At 41.4% G+C, this 20,801-nt stretch overlaps 1 protein-coding gene across 1 annotated transcript in view; it reads left to right on the top strand.

Moving 5' to 3' along the window:
- The window catches only part of IKZF2 (IKAROS family zinc finger 2), a 122,171-nt gene extending 105,528 nt beyond the window's left edge, over positions 1-16,643 (top strand). The window contains exons 6-8 of the mRNA XM_044431887.1: positions 340-477; positions 11,801-11,944; positions 15,875-16,643. Of these exons, the coding sequence (XP_044287822.1) occupies positions 340-477; positions 11,801-11,944; positions 15,875-16,599 (1,007 nt within the window). The 3' untranslated portion in view covers positions 16,600-16,643. The remainder of the gene's footprint in view (positions 1-339; positions 478-11,800; positions 11,945-15,874) is intronic.
- The last annotated feature ends 4,158 nt before the right edge of the window (positions 16,644-20,801 follow it).

Genomic DNA, 20,801 nt, shown 5'->3' on the forward strand with positions numbered 1-20,801 from the left:
GCATAAATGTTGCCAAAAGACTGTTTCTGCCTGTGTCTTGTCTTGGAATCCCTGCCTCATCACCCTCTTGACGCAAGGGAAAATCTCCCCGATTCATATGTAGCCTTGTTTTGATAATTCTGTGTCTGCCTGCATAGGTACAATATGGTTTTGCAGCATTTGGTAGCTGTGTTGTCATGGTGTGGGTGAATGTCTGCTAGAATAGTGGTACACTGAGGCAGAGACAAGGGAAACAAACAAAGGTTAGGGGATGGAATAACTTTTGTAGGGGTTTTTTCTATTCTATTTTTGTGATATCAGGATGCTATTAGTAACATGAAGCCTCTGTTCTTTCCACAGTGGGTAAACCTCACAAATGTAACTACTGTGGACGGAGTTACAAGCAGCGCAGTTCTTTGGAGGAACACAAGGAACGCTGCCACAACTATCTTCAGAATGTCAGTATAGAGGCTGCTGGGCAAGTCATGAGTCACCATGGTGAGTGGAAGCCACGTTCTGAGTGCTGAACTTTTCTTCTTGGCTTTTGCTTTTCTTCCTCCCTTCTGCTTCTTGCAGACCACCAAAGTGAAAGAAGTAGATATAGGCACAAAAGTAGGCTCATTGCATCTGTAGTGATCCAGACATTAAATACAAACTCAGTCCTGATATAGTAAGTAGCACGATGATGTCATGTTATAAGTTATAGCATTAAATCAGTAGAAAGAAAACCACCCTGTAATAGTAAAATATCCCAGCGGAGACAAAGAAGAGAAAAATAAGACTGTCTTTGAGGAAGTGCATAGAATTTTCTGCAGCTACCAAGACTGTTTTATTCATTTCATGGAAACAATATAGAGGGCTGTCCGTATAGAGGGACTCTGCACGTGCCGGTGCACACAAGTCTTCATAGGTTGAATCAAAATGGCTAACAGCTAGTTGCATCCAATGGAATGTATCCAGGATTGGTTGAAATTAAATCCCATTCATTTCAATGAGTCTGCTCTAACAGGTAAGGATACCACCTGATTTTTAACTTAAGGGATATCTTGAGGCATTTAAGAAAAATGTTATGTGCCTTGAGGTATTAATCTTGACAGCAGTTAGTCTGGTTTTAGGTGCTAAAACAATTTTCTATAAATTGTGTCTTACAGCACCTTCTCAGTGTGTGCTGCTCCAGCCTGCTGCTTTGATGCAGCGTCGTCAAGCAAGATATGAGGCTAAGGATGTAGGCAGATAGTGTAAAAGCTCTTGTGACAGACCCTACATGAAGCATCCAGATAATGATGAACTTGCCTGCAGGAGTTACAGCCGAATTTTTAAAAGCTAAGAGAAAGAACCTCAAACTCTGTTGAATGTAATTCCTCAAGAGTCTGATGCAAAGATTTCCTGCAGCTGTACATTTTCGCTGCTGGGAGTAATGCTTTTTGGACATCCGTGCAACCATCTCAAAATATTTTTCCTGTGGGAGCCTAATAGACAGCTTCTTTCTTCTATGTACCCCACTATACCAGTTCACTCTCCACTATAACTGATACTATAAAGGGTAGTATCTGATGGTGCCTTTTCATTCACAGAAGCCTCTTTGGGGTGACTTCAGTGAATGGAGGGGATGGGAGGTTCACTAGTTCATCCTGTCTTCTGCAGCCTCCTATGCCATGCCACTTACTGTGATATTCTGGCAGGTGCTGTAGGGGAAACCAGGTGTTTGTGTGCGTGGGGGGGGGGGCATTCAAGAGAGCCGTTTCCTCCATTTCCAGTCACAGAAACTCAAATCAATAAGACTTCTGTAAATAGAAAGACAGTATTGGGACACAAACCATGGCTCCATTCAGACAGAATGGCACTAGGGAGTACATGCAACAAGTCACATCCCCCCTCCTCCCCTCTTATGTGCAGGCTGCTTCCCCTACTTTTTCTGTTTCTTGCTATGATGCTTGCAATGATGTCCCAATTTGGTTAAGTTTTTTTAGCACCTTTCTTCCAAAGTATGGATTGGAAATGCATTTCTACCTATGGTTTCAAGTCACAGCTTGAGACAAGGCACTAATCTTTACTTGCTTCTGTGGGTGTCATATCAAACTATAGAGAGCAATGAAGAGCAGGAGGAGGAGGGAGCCTGTACCTTCAGAATATCCCTTCTTTTCTTATAAAAGAACTGGAACCATAAGCCAGTCAGGAATGGGTAGCAGCCATGAGTGAGTCAAGGTAGCTTCACTGGCAATATGCTTGTGATGGAACTTACAGAACCAGAATGCAGAACCCTCCACCAGTGCTGTCACTTTGCTCATTGCTGTGTGGGTCTTTGGAGCATCTTTCTTTGTTTGTGGAAACTTCTGCTTCTACATTTCATTTATTAAATAGAGCAAAAGATAAGCTATAACTTTTGACACTCCTGGAAGTCACACCTCTGCTTTCAAAGGCCTTATCTTTCATTTCTGACGTGTGAGGTGGTTAGATCTGGATCATGGTTTTTCAGAGACTTAGAGGTGCTATAATAGCTGTCATTTCCTGCTGTCCATACCGTCATGTTTCCTGTCCTGCCATCACTTCTGGCCAAGCTGATTTTGTTGAGATTTTTTATTACTCCAACTATATCCCTTGAAAAATCTGAAAGTAGGAAAATTGAAAAATAGATCTATGTATGAATTACAAAGAATATTGTGGCACCTTAAAGACTAACACAATTATTATGGTGTAAGTCTTTCTTGGTCTTTATGATGCTACACGACTCTTTCTATTTGCTGTAACAAGTGTCCATGCTAGAAATTGCTTCTCTGTCTCACATAAGTAGAAATTGTACTCACATAAGTAGTTTGGGAATTCATTTTTAAACATTTACTATTTTTGTAGTATGCGAGTGGATTAGTGCTTATTTGGATGAATATTCATATTGCTTTTTTAAACAATGAGAAGCAATACATTTTCTGACAGCAATTTCCCACAGTTTCAAGACTCTGATTTGCCCTAATCCTAAGCATTTTCATAGTTAAATGTGCTCACACTCACAGATATACACTTGTGCTTTTGATCACTGGGTTGGCACATCATTCAATACATTTTGCCATCAGAAAGTATTGGGTGGTATGCCTGATTTCCATCTTGATCTTAAAGAAATTAAGGGAAAATGGGAGAAATCTTATGTTAGTGTTCTGTGGGGAAAGAAAGAATGACTGGGATTACATTTGAGTAGTAGGAAAATACAGTAGCCATGAACCTCTAGCCCACTTTATGAATGGGCCTGTCAGAGCACTGACATGCTTTGGAAATATAATTGTGATTTTCTTTCATTTGTATTACATAGTGAATTCTATTCACATTTGTACAGTAGAGAAGTATAGGTTCATTTGAACATTATTCAAAAAACTGGTTGAGACTAGAAATCAGTGCAGTCAGTATGCACATTTACTTCACTGGGTCTAAGCAGCATTCAGCACAATGGGGCTTACTTCCAGCACATGTAAACATGTGTAGGATTTGGCTTAAAGCAGTTGCTATTAATGAATTTTTTCCAAAACATTGACTATAAATCTTACATGGTCACAAGGAAACAAAAATGTAGATTTAATTATTCAACATTCTAGCACCTGCATTTCACAGTCGTTTTAAAAGCAAAAAAATTGTTTTGATTTTAAAAAATATTTATGTATATTTTCTGACTTTCTGTTGATTTTTACCATTGGTAATTGGATTCACATGGCAAGTGAGAGATCACTGTGTGTCTCTGCAGGGGTATTCTGTACATTTAAGAAGAACAACATAAGCTTACAGTGTCTGATTTTTAAGAAATACAACATTTGGACTTCCACAAAAAGATGAACAGAACAAATTGCCAGCTATTTAGTTCCCTTGAACCATGGATATTTTTCCAAGAATATTTTACCTGTAAAAAATAGTGTGCCCTTGTAAATTCTAAAGTCATAATTGTTCATGTTTGCACAATTCATGTCATTTATGGAACTAACAACTGAGTCCAATCAGGTCTAATCCATTATAAGCAGGTTCTAATATAACATTGACCTTCCTTCTACATAGCTGGTAGTAAACAGGTATTCGTATTCTTATATTGCATCTATATCCCACCATTTTAACTCACATCAAGGAATGTATTTATTTATTTATTTATTTATTTATTAAAACATTTTTATGCCGCCCCATTCGCCGAAGCCTCGGGGCGGCTTACAACAAAATGTAGTTGTAGACCTAATGGATACATATCTAAGCACAGAGTGACATGGGAACTCAAACTTTCCCTCACTCTCAGGAGGGGACAGGCACAGCATACAACGAGAAGGGCATAGCATACAGCAAATGTGCCTTCATAACATAACTGGACAACTAGAACAGACAATTCTCTGCCTTCTCCTTCTGCCCCTGCCTCTCCGCCTTTGCTACCATTTCCTCCTGAACCATCTGGAGGAAATTTCAGATCTCCCTGTAGCGGGGTGCCTGAGACAGAACATGTCATCTCAAGACACTCAGCTGTATAGTTCATTGCTAAGTTTCTCAGAATGGAGGAGGTGGTGCCAGTGAAAAGGGACCTGGAGAAAGGGGGTGGAAGGAGAGAGACTCGACAGCTCAAACCTGGGTGTAGGTTGCTTCCATACATCATTTTGGATAAGCAGTTGCTGTGTCTTCTTCATGAAATTTTATGGGATGCCCAGACAATGTTATAAGCCAAATGAAGTTCACCTGCATTTCCTTGCTGCTGCTTCTCTCTTTTATTTAGTGCTGAAAATCAGTTTAGGAAGGAAAATCTACTCAGCCTCTTCAGCGGCGTGAATAGAAAATGTCCCTCTTTACTCTTTTGTCTGTTTCCATTATTAGAGCCATTTCATCTCCTCATCCAATTCTGATTGGTAACCATGTTTAGCATAATGAACAAGCCGCTATAATCAGGCTGTGGAGTTTTCTAGCCAGATTGTGAAACTGGCTAGATCATCTTATCTGATTACACCTCATTGTGAAATTGACTGGGTGAGAGACTGGCCATTCTCAACTGAAATTGATGGGACTTATAGCCCAGTCCCTACCCATGTTTGCTAAAAAGTATGTTCAACTGCAGTTCTTTAACAGTGTGCAACAGGCTTTTTAAAAAAGTAGTTTCACCACGATGCTATGGTGAACTAGCGAACTAACAGGCAGGCTTTCTAGTGGGATTGGAAAACTGACTAGTGCTTCTTTGCATGAGCTGTTTAATCTGCCACTTGCCTGAGGTGGCTTCTACTTTCTTTGCAGAGGTAAAAGTGCATCTTTCATGTGCTTTTCCCACCCCCTTCCTTGGGCTATTCTTTTTCTGCCTTCCTGTTTGTTCTGGTACACAACTACAAGATGGTTCTGCTTTATTGCACAATTACTAAAATACATGAGCTTCATTCAGCATGATAGCTAAATAATAGCTCATTATCCTCATTCCAAAATCCAACTTGTAAAGCACAAGAGAGCTCCTGAAGAAAGAGAAGGTCATTTAAAGCCCCTGGAAAACACTGCACATTACAGATCACAAGTGCAGAATGCATTCCCTGGAGAAGCCCAACATTGTATTCTGAAATTGAGTATATAGGGTTCGAGGATTCGATCCAGTTCTAAAACTGATTAGAGACAAAGGCACCTAGATGAAAGCAGTGGGATTTAAGCCAGTTCTAAGCAATACTTACTTGAAAGTGGGATAACTACAATACCGTTGGCCTGTGGGACAAGCACTCTTTAAAACAACAACTTTAAAGGCTTGCTTTTTTTTTTTTTTGCAAATGCATTGCCTCAGAGAGTATAAATGTGCATGTGGCAATAAATGTGAGTAAGTGTGGTACAGATGTTAGAGCATGGGACTGGAATTCAGACATCCTGGCTTCTAGTCCCAGTTTGGCCATGGGGTCAGTCTCAGACTCTCAGTCCAACCTACCTCACAGGGTTGTTGTTGTGGGGAGAGGATTGAGAACAGCAGGAGGAGAATGATATAATCCACTTTGAGTTCTTTATAAGAAAGAAAACCAGAATATAAATCTAATAAATAAAGGAGGGATCAGGTAAAAGGGAGGAAACCACAGTGCCCACAGAACAATGCTAAACCCACCAGGTTGACAGAACACAGCAAAATACACAAACTCCAAAAAGGATTTGACTCATGAAATGTTGCAATTCTGCTTGTAGCTTGCAGTAGAAGGTCAATGATACATCATATCAAGAGCTCTCCATCCCAAAGCACCCTTGGTTTCCATAACAGGTTAAGCCAAAGTATTGAAGGGAAAAGTGACTGCGATTTGAAGGAAAAGAAAGGGATAGGTAATAATCACATTGGTCTTCTGAAAGAGAATTTCAGCATGAAGAGATCAGCAAGGTTAGGAATGTATGAGAAACTTTTTCATTGTTGGTCTTGGCCAGGATTGCCCCAGTTGCAGTATCTGGATCTAGCATGGATTTGGATGCAACCTGCAAACAAAGAACATTCCCAAACTTGCTGTATATTTCACAGACCCCTCAAAATGTAGACAGCATGTGTACTTTTGGAAAAATGTGCACAGATGTGCTTTAACCAATGGGAGAAAATGCATAAATTTCAAAGATGCATCCAAGTGATAATGTTGAAAAATATGCACAGATTTTTATGCAGAACCCACCTCCTCCCCGCAGCTTGCAGGCTGATATAGATTTGAGTCAGAATGGGTTTCAAGATAGAATTCAGAGAGCTACAGGGAGCTCAAGATTTGCTTATTTGCACTTCCTTAAGAAAGGGTGGGTTTTCTGAGGAATCAGAATCAAATATCACCCTATATGTCTAGAAGAGAATGATCTGGTCCACATTCAATCCTAGCTCATGCATTGTTGCTCTACCCAGGGTTTATCTGGAAGATAAATTTTGTTTTTATGATTGCTGAATTGTTTGTTTTCTTTCTCCTTTGCCTGCTCTCTCCTTGTATTCAAATGCCTTTCTAGTGCTGTAGTACTGGCATGGAGAGTGGCTGGTTCCTTTTTCCACTCTTGCCCATAAACTCTATTTATGAAGCTAGAATAGGTGAAACAGCCCATGAACAACCAACAGTTCTGGTTTTGTACATGATGCCAGCTCTTGGTTTGAACAACCCAGAGTTCACAACCCAGCAACAAACCATGGGTTCTCTTTTGGGGTTCACATTTAAGAAATCATGGTTTATTATGCAGCCACATTCATACATCTTAACAACCCATGGATTAAAAAGACCTCTTTCACACATAATGCTAACGTCAGTGTTACATGACAGCTAGGTCTATGCATATTCTGTCAAGAAGTTAAATGAAAAGGGTGCTGAAAAGAGGAGCAGGGCCTTAGGATAAAATTTTGTCTTATCGCACACTCAGTTCTAGATAGAGCCAAAGGATGCTTTCTGTAGGTAAACTCTTGCAGACCATTTGAACTAGTGATTTATCATGCACCTTTCTAATACGCACGCGCACGCACACGCACACACATGCACACCTGTTTTCTTTCTTTAATAATCATAATCACAGAACTGCTGCCATCTAATTAGCTTAAATATATCCTTAGCAGAACATAAAAGATATTTCTGTGAATGGCACAGAAACAAGTGGATGCTACAGAATAATCAGAATATGGAACTACTGTCATGATTACAAACAGACCAAAAATTTTGGAAGCTATATAGTAGTGTATTTTTATTTTAATGTATTTATTTGATTACCTGTGTGTGTGTGTGTGTGTGTGCGCGCGCATGTGCCCCTTTATAAGTTATATGTAAAGAGTTTCTATATTATATATTATGATTACACTATTCCATTATTGTGTTTTTTAAACCAACATTGCTTTGCCTATTGGACAATATCGAAGTATAATCCTGCCCTTGTGCAAGTAACCCAGGGAATCTTATGACATCCTTTTCTGTTTTATCCTTACAACAACCCTGCGATGTAGGTTAGGCTGTGAATCAGCCATTGGCCTAGCATTACCCAGTAAGCTTCATGGCTATGAGGAAACTAGTCCCTGTACAGCACTCCAACCACCCAATGAACAATATCTACACACCAACTTCATACTACTCATGGATGTACAAAATATGGGAGAAATCCATTTTAGATGCTTGGGAGTCAAGTTCTGTTGCCTAAGTGTTCACATTTTGTCTGTTGATTTCTATGGGACTGTAGAATTGGGACTGTAACTTTTTTGCTTTTAATTGTCGATTTATAAGGTCATAAAACAGCAAAGTTGGAAGGGACTTGTAAGGCCATTGAGTCCAATCCACTGTTCAGTGTAGGACTCCACTGGTCTGAGAAACAGAATCTATATGTTGTATAGGAAGAGACTCCTGGCAGATTTCTTGAAGAAATATATTTTAAAAATGAAAAGTAGCTGCAGGGACTGCCATGCCACAGAGAAACAATGTGGCATGGGTGTAGGAGAATGAATTAACTTTTTCTCCTCCAGCCATTTTCACAGTCCAGATTGCCCCATTCCAGCTGGTCTGTGCTTGTGGGAGAAAAAGATAACAGTGCCAGTGTTTGAACTAGAGTGGGAAACCATCTTTTCAGAGGAATGTAACCATTCCTCTTCTTTTCGGGTAGACACAACTATCCTGAGCATCTCATTCTAATGCTACTGCACTTCCTTTTTCCTCCCCTTGGGGTGTTGCACGGTGCACATCTTTTCATCCTGGAGAGGAAAAGCAGCTGGGATGGGCAATTTTGAATAGAAAATGTCCAGCAGGGGAAGGGTTAAACACTTTTGCCTTTTCCACTCCTGTTTGGCGGTGATGCTTTGCCTTCAAACTGCTTTTCATTTAAAAACCACAGCCAGGGGACTGCTTGTGTATCCCTTGTGTAATTACTGGTTTGGCCTTGAGGCTTAAACCTTGATCATTATCCCCTTGCTACTCCATCTTTCAGCTGTATACCCACAATGGTAGCAATGTGCAAGAATTTTTTCCAGTTTGCAAACCATCAGAAATTCATAGGCCTGAGCAAGAGCAGGAGCACAGTGTTTTGAAAATGCTCGCACAATTCCAAACTTTTAACCAATGTCATTTAAAAAATAATCACCCTTTAAAATGGGCAGTTTCATGTTTTTAGTAAATGGAGGGAAAAGAGTGCACTTTTTCAAAATGTGCACAGGAATGTGAACTTTTCCCATTCAAATCAAAAGTAAAAGAAGTTGCAAACAAAAACACAAGTGAGGTGAACTTGACTCTGAAGTGTTCAGAGGATTTTGCTAGCTTGAGTATGCCTGCTTCTCCTACGCCTATGCCGTGTCCATGCCAGAGCAACCTGAACATATTCACAACTATTTCTTCAGCTGAGTAGTCACCTATCTCACAAGACTGTTGCAAGGACAGCGATAGCTATTGTAAACAAACAAATTACAATGTATGGCAAAGTAGTTGCCATACTTTGGGGATGTGAATTGGGTGTCCAAATAGCTGGTGGTCATATTCCTAAACCCCTTCCATCGGATTTGCTGAACTTGGTTGGGTGTGACAGTCTTCCAAGTGTTTGCTGCCAGCCTGTAGGTGTAAAAGTCAGTCTGGGAGATTGGGAGCCATGTAGTTTATCCTTTTACCTTGCTGAAGTCACACAACAATAAGAAGTTTGAAATACAGCTGGTGATTTCTTACACTTATTTCCCAGTCTCTTAGCAGTTTTTGGTTGGACCTCCGCAAGTATGCTGGCTAACAATTGCTGGATTTCTAGCTAGCAAAAAAAAAAAATGTTTCAGGATAGAAAAAGAAGTCTCTAAGATCGTATTGTCATGGTAAAAGCAACTGTGGTATTAGAACTATGTTGTTTTTTGCCCATGTGTTTTTATGGGCAAATGCGCAAATGAATGAATTCTTCATTTTCAGTGATAGCCTCTAGCTTGGTTTTCATAGTCATTCTGTTCCTCATTTTGTGCTTTGAGCTTATCATTGATCGCACCATTGAGAACAGATATAACAGTGCTTAATGCTGCTAAAAATCATTTTCATTCTATCTACGTGGAAATGAAACACACTTGTGCATGGGAGCAGAATTTGGGTGGTGGGCCCTGCCCCCACCTACACATCTTCTGGCCATGGTCTGAACACACTCTTGGGCGGGGCAAAGCTTCAGAAAGTTAGGTTTGCCCACACATGGGGACTGTTTTTGAAAGCTGTGGCAGGATAGGGCACTTCCGTCAGCCGCACTCAATTTCAGAGATGGACCGGTCAGGGAGGTCCCAGGTGAAGGACCACCTAAGGACAGGGGCAGGTGGAGAATCTAGGAGGAGTGGATTTGGCACCCATGGCTGTGCATTCAGGCCCATAGGCAGATCAAATTCCTGCAAAGGCTGTCCTTGCTGGGCCTTGCAGTGTAACTGCAGTACTTACATTTGGTGGTTCTCAAACTGTGCAGCAATGCCCCTTGCCATGCAATGGGAAGCCTGACAGGTCTTGGAGGACAGGCTAGAGGCCTACCACATACAGCAGGCCAAAAAGAGTCTTCGTGCGCTGTCTGGCATTGCTCAGGCACTGCTCCCTAGTATGAGGACGGCTGTTAGAAACATTCAAATGCCTTGGCTTTCTTCTGTGTCATGTTGGCAGTTTGCTGTTTTCCTTTGCAAAAAAATATGCTACTTGAGGCTTACAAGGAGAAATGCATTTGTATTCCTGGGGGCCAATACACCCAATGTGAGTAGACATGTGTAGCAAAGGGATCTAGGCATTGTTGATTTAATGTCTTCATGGTATCTTTTCATGTAAAACCACATCTAGAACTTTCCCTGTGTAGCTTGGAAATCTGGCTTTTCCATGCACCCAGTCATGCAGAGACACCCCACGTTTGTAGTTGGACTCGCATTGACTGCATGCAGGCATTTGGCAGAATGGGCATAGATAGAAGTGGACCCTGGCATGTGATCCCATCCAAATGCTCTGCCTCAGGCATCCACCTTCCCCTGATACATCATGAGAACAGGGTTGTAGGCATGAAAGGTCACTATCCTACTGCAGCAGGGGAAAGGTTCCCTCAGCCCTCCCCAGGCTGGTGCTTCCCAATTGTTTGGATCGCAGCTCCCAGCAAGCCTGACAATTGCCCGTGCTGGCCGGGACTGGTGGGAGCTGAAAGGTTCCATATTTGCCATGTTGTTCTCATTGCTTCCCCTTCACCTCTGTCTCTGCCTCTCCTCCACCCCCAACCATGCTTAGGTTGGGATTGCTTCATCGAGGCTTTAGATGTTTCTGCCTTCTCAGAACTTTTGCTACCCAGGCAGTCTAGGACTGTCATTTCCTTCGCCTGAGTGCTCCTTGGGAGAGAGGAATCATACCTCTACTCTGGAGCCTTGTTGTGCATTGGAAGATATGAAGCAATTTTAGAAACAGGAATAGAAATCAGTCTAATATGGAAGGCTCTTTGTTTTTATATTAAGCAAAAACTTATTTTATTGGTTTTGTATCTGATAATCAGTCTGGCAACATTTGAAGAAGACTCTGTTGTGTGGTTATTATGTGCATGACCTAACCTTTCTTTGGATCATGAGCAGAATTCACAATTGGAACTAATTTTCCAAAGGTCATGCAGATAGCTTGTTTATGCAGGACTTGCAAAGGCATTTCCACACTTCCATACCTGTAATCCGGTTGTAGCATTCCCAAATCATCCCCACAGTGCATGCATAGAGGGACAGTACAGTTGCTTTCTCATTGCCTCCTTTGGGCTTTCTTGCAGATGCAAGGAGCTAATGCCCAGAGCTTCCTAGAACTTTTCCAGATGCCCATTGACTAAATATAGCTTGTAAATCTCACAATGTTGACAATTTTATTTATTACATTTATATTGGAAGTGTAGGTAGATCTATCTGATTTGGCTTTTTGGTTTTATGTAGTACCTACTATGGAAGATTGTAAGGAGCAAGAAGCTGGGATGGACAACAGTGTAACTCTGGTGCCTTTTGAAAGACCTGCTGTTATAGAGAAGCTGACGAGCAACATGGGAAAGCGTAAAAGCTCCACCCCACAGAAGTTTGTGGGTAAGCTTGAGATGAGCACTTTTGTTGTTTGTAGAAAAGGGGTAGCTTATTGTTAAATCTTATAATCTTAAATGTTCTAATGTAGTGTTGGCACTTTCAGGAGGGGATATATGGGAGAGGAAAAGTTGAGCAACACAAGGAGGTATAGAGAAGTGCGTGGTCATGATCCAAGTCCCCTTCAGTGTAAGCTGCAGTGCAGTATCAAATACCCTAATACAGCTGAAGGTTCATTTGTTAAATGAAAAGACAAGATTTTAGCCTCCATGTTTGTAGATGAGAGAAGAAATGTATCTATTTTGTACAAGTAATTCTCTCTCTCTCTCTCTCTCTCTCTCTCTCTCTCTCTCTCTCTCTCTCTAATCCATAGTCCATATTTAACAGTGTTTCTCTAGCCTTTATTATGTGGTAAAACACTGTTCAAAATAGATATACACTGTCAAAAGAACAACTGGTTCTACCTGAATTACAATTGGAATTTTCTAAATGTATAGTGATGCTTCCTCATATTTTCCCAGACCTGTCGGTGGTAAAAGATGGGCTGGTGAATAGTGAGTGCGTGTGCTGACTTTGATTTCTCTTACTAAACAACAAGGGTTTGAGCAAGGGAGCGCAAGGCCTGGAATATGATGTGAATCGGCCTGCCAGCCTGCTTGACTGCCTTTTTTCCTTCCAAGAGAATCAAGGTGACTTGCACAATTCTCCTCCTCCTCTCAGTGTTATCCTCACAAGGACAACCCTGTGAGGTGGGTTGGGCTGAGAGTCTGTGGCTGGTCCAAAGTCACCCAGTGAGTTGCATGGCTGAGTAGGGACTAGAACCCAGATCTCCTGAGTCCCTGCTCCACACTCTTAACCACTACACCATATGAAAGGGTGTATACTTTTGAGGAAGCTGAAAAACACCAGTGGAATGAGCCAATGGCACTCCAATAGGGGTAGGCAGCCCAGGCCCTCCTGGTGGTTTGGACTACAACACACAGCCCCTGAGTGCTGGTCATGCTGGATGAGGCTGAGAGGGCTGCATCTGGGGAAGCTCTGGGTTGTGTGGCATGGTTGTGGAAGGCTGCTGATGGTGGAACACAAAATCTACGTTTTGTTTAAAAGGAGATAGTTAGAGGTCAGCTAACTGTTGGGTTAGTCACCCACTTAAAATACTTTTATGAAGTGTTAACTGCATGCCCAAAACAGTCCAGAGATCCATTTTCCATTTAAGAAGTTCACAATTTGCCAAATGCATGGTTTCAGGGACAACAAAGGTAGTTGTGTGAAAATGCCTTAAGTACACTTTGAATCCCTCCCACCCCAAAATCAAGGAGGCTATTTTGCGGGAGTTGGAGGAGTACTTCTAGGGTTAGGCAAATGCCATTTTGCAAACAGTTGCTGAAGTGTGTGTAGGCTTACCATGGGGAGCATCTGTAAAATGACTTGTGAGACACCAGTCTTCCCTAGAATCTCTCCAAAGCCAGCCCACCCTCCACAAGGACCTGGGTACACCTCTGATGATGTAGATGCAGATCACAACCAATCCTTTTAATCCTCAGAACATCTGAAACAATGCATCATTTTTTACTGAGGAAAAGTAGTTTGTAAGTGCAGTGTTTCTTCATGAGCAGGCTGTTTCCAAAAGCAGAGGTTCTACTGCTATAAATCAAAAGGCATTGTGCAGTTCCTCCATCTTTTTCTCCTCAATGGATTTATGGAAATAAGAGGCAGAAGAAATAGTGGGAAAACCTGAGAGGCTTGCAAATGGAGCATGGTGTCAGCTGGGCCCCCCATAAAATTCCATTAATGAAACCAGGGAATGACATGCTAAACTGCACCTTGTCTGAAAGTACTCTGTGGCTGTAATCATGCCAATCTTACCCCTGAGGTAGGTGTATATGGCTAGATTAAATTAGATTAGTTAGCCAGCCAACCCCAAAGCACAATGAGCAAAGGGCTAAAGAGGCTAGCAAAATATGTGGTAGATCTGGAATTTTATAGGAAGGTGTCATATAGATAGCCAGGATCCTGGGTCTTTCTAGTCTGTAGACCTTTGCTCTCAGGTGAAAGTACAGCTGGCATTGTTGGCTGAATAATCTCAACGTTATGGTTGAAATTTCAGAATGGGGGGGGGGAGTGGCACGCTCTCAGTGCAGGGAAAAGCTGAATCAGATTGATGTGCTATTCAGTATATGGCTCTCTGAAACCTGAGTGAAGCAATTGTCATAATGCAGGTTAACCCTAAAATCTATACTATCTGTGTATATGTGTGTGTGTATATACTTTTCTTTTGACGCAGTATTAACATCTGCCACAGTCTTCCCAATGTGTGTTGTAGTACAGTAGTTACACTTTTTCCATTGTAGGGCTTTCATTTCTATGTAGCTAAATACAAACACGGATCATTTGAAAGAACTCCTCTGTGATAGCATTTCAGCAGCTCCTCTGCCAGTTCACTTGTGACCCAAAGACCAATGGTTCAGTCAGGGCCTGGGCACCCTCTTTAGATGACAATGTGAATTGCTTTGATTCTTTCAGAATGCAGCAAGCTATACTTGCTTTGCTTTGGGTCTCTCCTGCCCATTCTGTTGAGTGCAGCTCTGCCGCAGAGTCCTCCCATAACTGGTCTACTGTAAAGAGCAGTTGTAAATATTTCTCCTATGGAAAGGCATCAGTGTGAATTTTGAAGGTAACAACACCTTTGAGGAAACAGGATGAGAAGGACAGTGTTTTCCAGCTGATACTACATGATGTGCAATATTAGAAGCTAACAAAGAAGCCCAAGATTCTAGTTATAGTAGCAGTACTGAATATGGAAGGATAAAGTTTTCGCCAGCTAAAGTTCCTTGGCAGGCGACATCTCTGGCTTTTGGAGAAAGGCTTGTTCATGCTCTTCAAATGGATGAACGATACATATCTCTTTTCAAGTATGTTGTGATTTGCATGACATGTTTGGTTTGTAGCTATTAATTAATTAATTAATTAATGTATCATCTGCTAAGTTATACCAGCTTCTGAAAAGTTCAGGCATTTGGGGAAATACAAACACTAAAGTCTTAGCTCTGTTACAGCCTGAGATGCCTGGGCTGGATAATCGAAGGTTGCTATTCCGAATGAGTACTCTTGACGGACATGGGCAAGGAACTGAGCAATGGGCAAGCCACACATTGCTCACCATTATCTGTGGGCATTCTGAGAGAGAAATGATTCCAGTAAGTGCTGCTATCCCTGCACACATATTGCCATGCTGTTTTAATTTGTTCTTTGAGACACAGCAGCTATATTTCAGGAGTCCATAACTAAGCAGCTCTTCCTTTCCTTCATTTCTCATTGCTTTAGTGCCTGAGGGACTGGCTTTTATTTTCCATCTTGTACTCCATGTGCACCTGATAGGAAAAATATATGTGTCTTTTGTCTTTGAAAGTGAAATGCCATCACAAGCAGTATTGTAAAGGGATCCATTTTTGTGCTATTCCAGTTTTGTCAAGAGTCATGTACATTTTGTATTCAGGGAAATGTGCAAGTTAGCACTGAGTGATGTCCATAGTGTGTGAACTAAGCAAACCAAAGTGCCTTTTCTGATTGTATTAACTGCTTTGTGGAAGCACAGTATTAGTTGATGGACTCTGAAGTTGCAAGTCCAACCACGATAAATCATGGAGTATGAAATCAAACTGAAAATTTGCACTTTGAAATCATGTTGTTCCTCTTGCACATTCAGATTTAAGACTTTTTACCATGTTTTGCTTAAGGCTGAAGTCCTGTATTCATGTATTTAGGAACAGGTCCCACCAAGGTCAGTGGGACTTCTTTCTGAGTGCATATGCCTATGATGCAAGTGACAAAAAAAGTGTTATGGGTCTATTTTTACAAAATGGACATGCAAAACACTTCTTTATTTTCTCATCTTGTAAATGATCCCCCCCCCCTTTTCCTGTTGTTTTCATGTAGGTGAGAAGCTCATGAGATACGGTTACCCAGATACTCATTTTGACACAAACTTGCCCTATGAGAGAGATGCTGAACTGATGCAGACTCACATGATGGACCAAGCGATCAACAATGCAATCTCTTACCTTGGAGCAGAGGGACTTCATCCATTGATGCAGCACACGCCAAGCACAATTGCTGATGTGGCTCCCGTCATAAGTTCAGCTTATGCTCAGGTCTACAACCCTAACAGGATAGAAAGACCAGTGAGCAGAGAAACTACTGACAGCAATGAGAATCACATGGATGGCCCAATCTCCCTGATCAGACCAAAGAGTCAACCCCAGGAAAGAGAGGCTTCTCCCAGCAATAGCTGCCTGGATTCCTCTGACTCAGAGAGCAGCCACGAAGACCACCAGTCCTTCCAAGGAAACCCTGCCTTAACTCCCAAAAGGAAGCAAAGTCCAGCTTACATGAAGGACGACTCCAAGGCTTTGGATGTCACTAAAGCATCTAAGGGGTCTTTAAAGGATATCTACAAGGTCTTCAATGGAGAAGGAGAGCAGATAAGGGCCTATAAGTGTGAGCACTGTCGAGTTCTGTTCTTAGACCATGTCATGTACACCATTCACATGGGGTGTCATGGCTACCGGGACCCATTAGAATGCAACATATGTGGTTACCGAAGTCAGGACCGTTATGAGTTCTCCTCACACATTGTTCGAGGAGAACACACATTCCATTAGGCCTTCTCTTCCAAAGGGGACTCTGAAGTAGAAAAAAAAACAAACACTGCACATGAAGAAATACTGCACTTACAATCCCACTTTTCCTCAGATGTTGACACACCTTTTGTCGTTGTTGCTGTTGTTCTTGTTGCTATTTTTTATTATTATTATTATTATTTTTGTTGTTAATCTTATTTGAGATTTGGCACAAATAGTCTCATTTGGCACCTGTACTAAAGTGAGAAGGAAGGGACCAGAGAGTAGTTTTGTTTGCTTGCTCTACAAACTGGTGTTCACTTTTTAGTGGGAATTGAAAGGCAGTCCATTTCTGTCAGGTTTTTTTTTCATACATTTTGTAATACTCTGGGTTACTGTTGAACTTCACTAGGTGCTCTCAGCTTTTGAAGATTAATATCTTCAGGTAAAAACATTTCAGAGGAAAGCCCTTTCAAATATGTAGATATGTTTTGGGGTCCAGGATGGGAATGGGAATCTTATTTTGGAAAATTGTCCAGCCTGGGTGGATGGGGAGATGACAGTGGTGTCATGTAAGCTTACCCATATTCTAGAGATTTTAGGAGCACAAGCAAATATCGGTGTATATTCAGAGGTTACATCTTGAGGTGAGCTGCTTTCCTAGGGGCTCTCTGTTGTTTTTCTGGAATATAAATGAAATGTTTGTGTATAATATTGAATCTTATAATAGAAGCTTGATTTTACATACTGTATGACATCCTGCAGGGCATCTGAATTCCTAAAGCCCTGCTTTACTTATCCTAACATGCACTTTTTTAAAGAGGAAAATAAGAAAAGTTGGTATGCTCTTTTATCAAATATTGATTTCTCAGCTTCATACAGGCACTTGGTTAGCCTTAATTAATTAGGCCCCATGGACAAAGAAAAAACCTTTCACATCTGGTTGGTTAGGTGTCAGACAAATGGGTTCTGTGCATGTTCATTCAGAAGAATGCTCCATTAAGACTGGCAGGAGTTTACTTTCTAGTAAATACATTTAGTTTATCATGTGACAAATTCTGCAGCTTTGAAATTTGCTTTAGAAACTAAAATATGTTAAGCACATTAATTATGAAATACATGTCTATTTTTCCTTTGATTTTCTGGAGTATTAATTAGACTTACTGTTGAGAAATCACTAGGGTTACGTCTTCTAATGGTACATTCTTAGATTTGTTTACATCATCCTGAATACCTGGTCTTGATTATGGTAGTTGATGATTCAAGATCGTTATCTAGAATCAGCAATTCTTGTTTAGACCTGCAGGAATTTCCAGGGAATGTTAGAGCCACTTCACATGTGCAACTTTTCTACAGAAGGTAGGAGGCATCTACAGTTTGTACAAAAATTGCACAAATATCTATTTTGCTGCTGGTGCATATTTGAAGCCACAGCAAACTGGGACTTCCAAATACATACAGCAAAATAGGTACTGTCTACATACTAGAGAGACAGATGGTTTCCTTTATAGCATGGGTCCTCAAACTACGGCCTGCAGGCCGGATCTGGCCTGCCATGCCCATTTATCAGGCCCGCTTCAGAGGTTTTGGATTCCCTGCACCCGCCAACTTGCTCGCTCGGAGTTAGTTTTGGACTCACTCGGAGATCTAACAGCGAGCAAGCTGCTGCTGCTGCATGCTCCTGCTGCCACCTCACCTGCCCGCACCGCACCTGTCACTGCTGCCTTTCAACTGGCCCCCTGTTGAAAAAGTTTGAGGACCTCTGCTTTATCATGTAAAAAGATGGTCATGTGTGAAGCAGCCTTTACTCCCTTCCCTGCATTCTTCCTCTCTCTTTCTCAAACATAAACACACCATATCTGCAGTCTTGGGTGATTCTCTGGTTACTGTGTAGACAGAGTTCAGTCAGTTGTGAATTCTAGTCATATTTTCCTACCAGATGTAATGTCCTCTTATAATTTACATGATTATCTCCAAAGCAACAGCACCAACTTATAACTAGTTTCTTTGGTCAAAACTCCATTCAGTTTATAGTTAAGCTCTTGATTATATTAGCAATTGAAAGATCCCAGTGTATTGATAGGTTACTGAGTTTGGGTTTGTGATTGTGTACATTCTAGTGAGGTAAGGATCTGGATTCTGAACTGTTAATTACATTCATGGGGGGGATTGAGGGGGGAAGCTTAGTGATATTGGTTTGTTGTCTTTTTAAATCAGTGGCTACCTCATTTGTGTGTGTGTTGGGGGGGGGCGATATCTAGTTCCTTTCTTAGCCTTTGGACATCTTGCTATAAAACCTCAAAGAGGGTAGATAAAAACTTTGCATGCTATTGAATACACCAAGTTCTAAGGTTGTTTCTTAAACCACAAGCAAGCTATTTATAGTCTTGCTTTAAAGCCTTTATTTTACCATCCCTCCCAAAAAGAAACACAGTGTAATCCACCCATTGTGCTCCCAAATCTATTTGTAGAAAAATAATATTTTTATAACTTCTGAAGAGAAGATGGGGAGGGCAAGCAACTGTCCTGAAAGTTTGCCTGATAGTTCCATAATAGCATTGGTTCAACCCCAAGCCATCTCTTGGTGCTTGCAAGTGGCAGGAGGTTTGAACCTTAAAGAAGAGCTTTAGAGCATTCTCTCTAAAAACAAAACAGCTGACTTCCGTGGTAGATTTACTAATGATTTAAGTTACTGGAACAGGAGGAGATGGCCATACTGTTCATTTGGTCCTATTGCTTTTCTTACCTTTCCAGGCAGTTATAGATGGGGTCTGAGTCATGCCAATTTAAGGAAACATTTGGGTACATTCTGTGTTCCAAGGATAGATACATTAAGCCAGATTATTCTGCAGTGCTTTTTGAGCATAAAGATGCCCTTATGCAGAGCCTACTAAAGGCTTAATTAGTAAACTCATCAAAAATACAATACCAGTACGAATACTGAAGTGATGTAATCATTTCTTAGCAGGAAACCTTGGGGCAAAATTACTCATTTTGTTTGCATGTTCATGCCAGAAATAAGGGGTCTCACCTGATTTTGCCTGCCTGCCAGTGGTACAGACATTCCTGGTGAAACAGGTTCCCTCTCCAGCTCCAAGCCTCTCTTGCATACCCCAAGTCCCTCTGGAGGGAGTAGTTTAGCAGTGGTATCTCCTGGGGTATGGGGGAGGAGAGGGGAGGAGTCACTCCCACATCTAATTGCAAATCTGCACTTTGCCCCTGGCGAACAGGAGTCTAAGAAAAGTTTTGGAGATTAGGAGCAGGAAGAGATGCACAAAACCCTTCCATGAGTCCATTGGAATTCCAAGTTTATGTACCTTACTGTGTCTTCGTAGCTTATAGCTAGGGTAGTGGCAGAACTCGGGAAAGGCTAGCTTAGCCTTCCCCAACCTTGTAGCGTTCAGACACAGCTAGACTGCAGCTCCAGATTTCCCATCCAGCAGGGCCATTCACTGGGGATTCTGGGTGTTGCAGTCCAAATGTGTATGGAAAACACAAGTTTGGGGAAGGCTGGGCTAGATGTCACCCATTCCCCCCCCTTCATGCATTATATTGTGCTAGTCATATTCTAAATGGCTAATCCTTTCCACAATTGTAATGACTATGATGCTTCCATGACTGAAGGGAGCTGTTAAAAATGGTTAAGAACAAAGTTCAAAGTAAAATTGTGCCCAGGTAGACCCAGCCACACTATCCTGATGTATGGCATGATGTGCACCCAGATAATTGCTGGAAGAACCTTGTGCAACCCATCACAAAATAATCCTTTGGGCCACCCAGCTGCAATGTAACTGTGCCCATGCTTTTCATTTCCCATGGAAATGCGTAGAAATAAATCAGCTAGGAGCCCCTCTTCGTGTGACTGTGTGGATATCAAAATGGCTTCTATGAGGCAGGTGGAAAAGTGACATTCCTGCTGATCAGTGTAAGAGAGAAAGGCACAATTACGCACAGAAAGATAATGTCTGCAGAGGCATAGCTTTCTCTGATGGTTTGTAGTGAGCTGAGGACAAAGCAGTATTTCTGATATTCATCTTCTGATATTAGTAAGTAATCCATGGAAACCTTTACTGCATGTAAGATCCTGTCAGAAAATGTGTGATGTTGTGGAGAGACTTGGCTTCAGGAATCCTTCCTGTGCCATACAAATATCCTTAAAACCTCCCAACTGACTCTCTTTGGTTCTGTTTAGATGCCGAATACATCCAAATTTTACTAGTACACCCCAGCTCCAATCCTTTTTT

Source organism: Varanus komodoensis, unplaced genomic scaffold (assembly GCF_004798865.1).
Source record: "Varanus komodoensis strain SLA01 unplaced genomic scaffold, ASM479886v1 scaffold23, whole genome shotgun sequence".
In the NCBI taxonomy this organism is placed as follows: Eukaryota; Metazoa; Chordata; class Lepidosauria; order Squamata; family Varanidae; genus Varanus; species Varanus komodoensis.